The following is a 6,380-nucleotide window of genomic DNA, read 5'->3' as shown; positions in this document are numbered from 1 at the left end:
AGGAGACCCTTTCTAAGGGTGAAATCGCATCATCTGAGAATTAGTTTTTACAAAAACTGTAATAAACGACCCTTAGCTGTTAAAAATTTGGTATATTAGGTCCTAACCTTAGACGGTAATTTGGGAATTATTAGGATAATTTCATCTCTGCCTGTTGAGACTAAACATCAGCCAAAGTTGCTCCAAAATGACTGTGATGTCTGCAGACACGAGGACACTGATGGACACTGATGGACACTGATGGACAGATCTCAGTTCCTCCACAGGCTACGCCGCTCAGAGACTTCAATTGAACTTGTGTCCTCTTATTTTCAGGAGGTGCTTTCAGAGGAACCAGACTCCAGAATCCAGACCAAACCCAGTGGACCAGGAGTCTGCTCTGAAGCTGACCATCCCAGTATGGAGCTGGACGATGAAGGTCCATCACAAACGTCTGAAAGGATATCCCAGAAAGAGGAGAAGCTCTCGGACCGAGTCAGAACGGCTTGTCCATATGGGAAGGACTGCTACAGGTGGGTTGACCTGCTGGGGACCATCTGATCTTTGGAAAAGGAAAATAAATAGTTTGTCTCTGAGGCTTCTTAGATAATCCTCTGGGTATCAGTGAGGAGACATCAGCTGCTTTAAACTAACAGATAATTTTCTCTTTCTGAACATGATGAATCACTGCAGAGCAATCAGTCCTCAATATTTCCTCTTGTTGCTTTTCCAGAAAGAACCCTCTTCATTTCCAAGAGTGCAGTCACCCAGGAGACGACGACTATGAGGAGGAGGAGGAAGAGGAGGATGGGGATCGACCAGAGTGTCCGTATGGCACTGACTGTTACAGGTCAGACGTGTTTGCTTAGCAGATTTAAAAACCTGCAGACCTGGAAGCATCACCAAGCCGGCCGCTCGAGGGTTAAAGGAGGTTAAAGAAAAAACCTTTAGTTGGACACAAACCAAGGACTTAAAAAGTCTAATTAAAGTAAAAAAATAAATAAAATGGCTGTTGGCTACAATTATTTATAATTAATCAATTATTATTTGGATAGAAAAAGTGCTTTATAGGAAATTATATTTTGAAGCAGGTGAAGCTCAAAGTCCTGGGTTGAGAATATTTACTGACAGAAAGTTTTCCAACCCAAATCTTAACATTATTGTATAATCTTTATTTGGGCTACCAATCCGTCCTGAAAGTCCTGAATCGATTCGATTTTGATTCATTCAGTTCTAAATCGATTAATTTTGATTTGATCTGTTTTTACAATAGTGAAAATGGTTCAACTGTGTTTCAAAACACTCATGTATTTTGTTGTTTCCTGTCATATTAAACACAAAGTGCAAACTTGTAAATCAGACAGTTTAAACTTGAGATGTGAACAAAACTGTCCCAAAAGTGCAAACTTGTTTGTGAAAAGTGAAAAAGTAAAGCCTCACAGCAGACATGCATGAGCTGCATTATCTTCACTGCACAAACCATATTTGCAGCGTTGTCTGTAACAACTACAGGGTGTTTGCTGGTCAGCCCCCATGTGTTAATGTCTTCAGTCAACCTATTAGCTATATTTGCAGCTGTCTGGCTTGAAGTAGTGCATCTTTCCTCCTCAGTTAAATGTGAACGTCACGCTATAAAACTAATCGATCTCATTCCCTAGACATCGATTGTGTAAAAATGTGTAGGAATCGATTCAAAATCGATTAAATCGTTCTTTTTACCCAGCCCTAATCTTTATAGCTTTGTCCTGATTAATATTTTTGAATGGGTTAAACTCAGCAAATAGCTTGTTTTAGAATTTTTCTGCTGAACTTAATAATTAATTGATGCCTAAATTAGTGGACAATGTTTCTAAATATTTTCAATGAGATTAGTTGGCTCAGCTCTAAAGGAAGAATAAATAATCAGTTTCATCGAACCTAAACACAAATTCAAGTGCTTCATTTAAATCCTCTCATTTTGAAACTGATTGCTACAAGTTCAACTCCTCCCGACCAGTAGGTGGCGCACTAACACTTTTTGCCGATGTTCACCGTTATTTTGATTTTACTTTAATCTGAGGAATGTGGAGCTGCTAGGATCTGAGCTCACATGACTTCAACCTGCTGTTCCTATTGGTGCAGAATCCGTTGGTGTTGATGTTGGCATCATGACCAGAAGTATATATTTTAATTGTTTAGTCATAGATTGTCTGACTTCCTAAATTGAATCCTAATCCCTCAGACAGTAGGTGNCTTCCTAAATTGAATCCTAATCCCTCAGACAGTAGGTGAAGTTTTTTCCACATTTCTTTGTGGTTAACAGTAGAAAGCTATCCAGGGTTGGAAAGGGCTGCTGTGCTGAATCGTTACAACCGTCGGTCTTATGCTACGTTCACACCGGAAGCGCTTTAGGTAGCAGAAGCAGCCGTTTTACATGCAAAGTCTGTGGTTGATGCGCATCAAGGCACATCAAAAGATCCTACAGCACGTCTAGAGCAGTGCACTGTGACGCATCTGAGCAGCCGAAGCAGCGCCTTACGAGTTCTGAGCATCTGATGCGCGTGATGCACTTCATTGGCAGCAGATGCTGGATTTAGAAAAGATGGAATTTTTTGTTGCTTAACGCGCCTCATCAACCAATCAGAGAAGCTGATCTGGGAGCTTGCAAGGAGACGGACGCAGCACTGCTGATGCAGATCAATATGATCGCTCCCCTGAAACAATTTATTAATGCCTAAATTAACTTAAAATTTAAATTAAGACATACACTTAAAACCTGCCGACAGGATATGTTTTTATTATCCTGGTGCCTGCAGTTTGTATCACGTCGCACCGCCAGTATGTGGGGGTCTGAGCTTCTCCGATGCCGAAATAATATTTTAAGGCAGGATCGTAACCTTTATGAACTGACTGCACAGACCATGTTTTGAGGTGAACTCTCTCGCTTAAAAATATATTAAAACTACTTTTTACCCACTGATCACAGCAAATATGGAAGTAAATCTGTGTCGCTGGGATTTGAATAAAAAATGCCTCTGAAATTTAAATGTTGTATGTTTGTACTTATTTTTTCAGTGTTAAAATGTATTCAGAACACATTTTTGACCTAAAAAAAATTCATTGTCATTACACAGTTGAAGTTTCATTTGTTATTTTCTCTTCAAGCTAAAATTCACATTACTATTTCAAAGTGATTACATTTTCAATACTTATTTTTCAATTAAATTTTTGTGTTACAAAAATCTGCATATAAAAAAATTCAACCTTTCAAAATTCAAACTCAATATTTTCAGGCTCCTGAGATTCAACTGGCTCTATTTCACTGTCTTAAATTCGGCGTCTAAATTCAGTGTAAAAAGGGAAGGGTTACTTCAGGTCACAGACATTAGCAATGGATTGTGGTGTCCAACACCCAGCCAATACCGTTACGGTTTCTTAGTCACGTGACGTGACCCGGTAGGCGCTTATACCGAAGGAAAACCAGCATGACGGAGCCGGTCATGCAAGCTAACGCTAACTCAACGGTGAGTTTATTACTTTAATTTTTCTGTATTTGCATGACCAGCTCCGTCATGCTGGTTTTCCTTCAGTATGAGCGCCACGCGCATCACGTCACGTGACTAAGAAAACGTAACGGGATTGGCTGGGTGTTGGACGCCACAATCCATCGCTAATGTCTATGACCTGAAGTAACCCTTCCCTTTTTACACTGAATTTAGACACTGAATTTAAGACAGTAAAATAGAGCCAGTTGAATCTCAGGAGGCTGAAAATATTGAGTTTGAATTTTGAAAGGTTGAATTTTTTTATATACAGATTTTTGTTACACTGAAAAATTTAACTGAAAAATAATTATTGAAAATGTAATCACTTTGAAATAGTAATGTGAATTTTTAGCTTGAAGAGAAAATAAAAAATGAAATTTTAACTGCAGAAATAATGACAATGAATTTTTTTTGGTCAAAAATGTGTTCTGAATATATTTTAACAATGAAAACATAAGTACAAACATAAAACATTTAAATTTCAGTGGCATTTTTAATTCAAATTCCCGGCAACACAGATTTACTTCCATACAAATATAGCAAAGCTGCTCTCTGCCATTGAACACAGGAGCAGCAGAAGCATCAGATGCATCTGGACACACTTTACTGGACGCGCTTCAGGAGCATCAAAGATGCTCTTGAGTTACGTCTGACCATTATGTGTACAAGCATAAAAAATGAAGCGGCCGGTACCTTCCTGCTGTCCCCTGTGTCTGTTGTGAATGTAGAATTGCAGATATCATTACGCGAAGGACGTCAACATGAATTAAGCTAGCCAAATTAGGACTACAGCCTTCCAGAGAATTCAAACAAAAGTTACTCAAATTTAGTGAACAGCTGAAGCTCTCCCATATAAAACTCCAAATATATGAAGGGGTGAGCATTAGCATGTGTCACAGAAAGAAGGGGGAGGAAACCTTTTTTTGTTAAACTCTGAGGTGGGCGGTGCCTATTCGTCCTGTCATTCAAAGGAGTCTTCATCCCAGCAGTGGATATAGGAGAGTTAGCAGGTTCCTATGCTAACTAAATTGCTACATGCTAACTGCCAGCACTATTCGCACATCACGGCGACCGCTGCTGCAAGCTGAAGAATTGCTATCACTAGTAGTAATAAGGACGTTTGCTCTCACATATATCAACTGAGGAGCCACATGTGAATGCCTCAATAGCTTTAGTTCCAAATTCAAGAAAAAATGAATAAAACAGGCCTAAATGGGAGGCAAACGGACTTATGCTCAGTTTTTCTGAAGACATTTGCTAATCTATCCAAGACTCTTTATCAGTTCTGTCTCAAATGCTAAACTTTGGAAATAAAGTCTGTAGAGTTTTGGTTTTTGTATTGTTTCCAACCAAGGTCATAGATTTGAAAACATTGGTCCTGAAAAGTCATTAAATGGTAATTGAATGCATTGTTTCCAGTGTCTGGGAAAAAAATCAAAGTAAAGATGCTATTGATTTGCAAATGGAGAGTGGCAATGTTCTGCATCAGGTGGCAGTTAAACATGGCTGCTGAAATCACTGCTGAATCAGAGAGCATGTATGCTAATGTTTGCAAGATATGAGCCAGCTGATGTAGTTTATGGTTTTCAGGTTGACAGCAGGCGACTCAACTATCACTTCAGTCAATTCAACTGCCCAGATTGAAGCATATAAGAGTCCCTGATCAATGGATGCCAGATAACACGATCCACCATGGCAGTAGCATCTTGTAACCGGTGGGCCGGAGCTGAAGAATCGATGAATCCATAAATGAAAATCCATGAAATGGAGTTGAGTATTTGCTCTCCAAAATCTACAGACTCCTCCAGTAAAGGTCATAACAGTGTGACAGCTTCAGTCCAGAGCAGGTTGACAGAATAACTTAACTCAGAATACCGGCTGTCCAGCTTTCTGAATCCCTAAAACCAGGATATGCAGATATCTACCCTATTCTAGTTCTATCATATCCTGCCTTCAGAAGGTGGTGGCCCTATCAGAGCCATGGTGGTACCATTAACTAATTGGATAATAAACCATTGATGATCTTGCAGCTCTGTTTTTGCATTGACCTACATTTCTTCAGACCTAAACTCTTATTGTCTCGGCCTGCAGGAAGAATCCCCTCCACAGGAAGGAGTTCAAACACACAAAGAAACCTGGTGAGTAGCAGCAACCTTTGTTCAATGTCAGTGTTTAGTTTAGGATTAGTTTTACATTTAAATACATTTTTGTTGACCAAACTGACTTAAAGCAGGCAATAAAAACAACCGCTATTGGCCTCCAGCTTTGGACATTTTTTACTAATTTTTTACTGTTAAATCTGATTTTTTATAGAGTGTAAGAGCGAACACCAAAGATCACTTTTATTTACTTTTCATATAAATGTAAATTGCTGTCATTGTCTCAAAAGTAGTGTTGCACCGATGGCGTATTTTGTGCCATATTGGCCGATACCGATACCATCTGTTTGAAATTAATGTGTGTGTGTATATATATAGAGAACTGCATACTACGTGGATGTAAAATAATTACCATCATGACTTTGTCAAGCTGCTGTCTACCTTTGTGAAGCAGGAAAAAGACTAATACAAAGTTAATCCACCAGAACTTTTTATTTCCTACCTGGAATGGGTCACAATAGTTGAATAAACTTTTGGCTTTATAATGGTATCGGTGCCCTATTTGTTGGTGCAACACTACACAAAATTAGGATATTGGTTGAATGCGTTTTATTGCGTCTGCAGCTCGAATAATTTGATTATAACATCCTGAATTCAAACTGGACTTATGTTATATGTAGTGCTAGCTGTAACATTAGCTCGGTTTCGGCTGTTTGATCTTTAGGAGAAAGCTGCTTTCATTCAGACTCTGCTGGTCTCTGGTTCCAGGTCTTTCCTG

At 39.1% G+C, this 6,380-nt stretch overlaps 1 protein-coding gene across 1 annotated transcript in view; it reads left to right on the top strand.

The window, feature by feature from the left end:
- The window catches only part of aplf (aprataxin and PNKP like factor), a 22,536-nt gene that overhangs the window by 13,403 nt on the left and 2,753 nt on the right, over positions 1–6,380 (top strand). Inside the window, exons 7-9 of the mRNA XM_015390837.1 lie at positions 316–512; positions 713–829; positions 5,595–5,641. Of these exons, the coding sequence (XP_015246323.1) occupies positions 316–512; positions 713–829; positions 5,595–5,641 (361 nt within the window). The remainder of the gene's footprint in view (positions 1–315; positions 513–712; positions 830–5,594; positions 5,642–6,380) is intronic.

The sequence above is a fragment of the Cyprinodon variegatus genome, unplaced genomic scaffold (genome assembly GCF_000732505.1).
Source record: "Cyprinodon variegatus isolate N-32 unplaced genomic scaffold, C_variegatus-1.0 Scaffold515, whole genome shotgun sequence".
Taxonomy (NCBI): domain Eukaryota; kingdom Metazoa; phylum Chordata; class Actinopteri; order Cyprinodontiformes; family Cyprinodontidae; genus Cyprinodon; species Cyprinodon variegatus.
The sequence above is the reverse complement of the archived record's forward strand: the minus strand, read 5'-3'. Positions and strand labels throughout refer to the sequence as shown.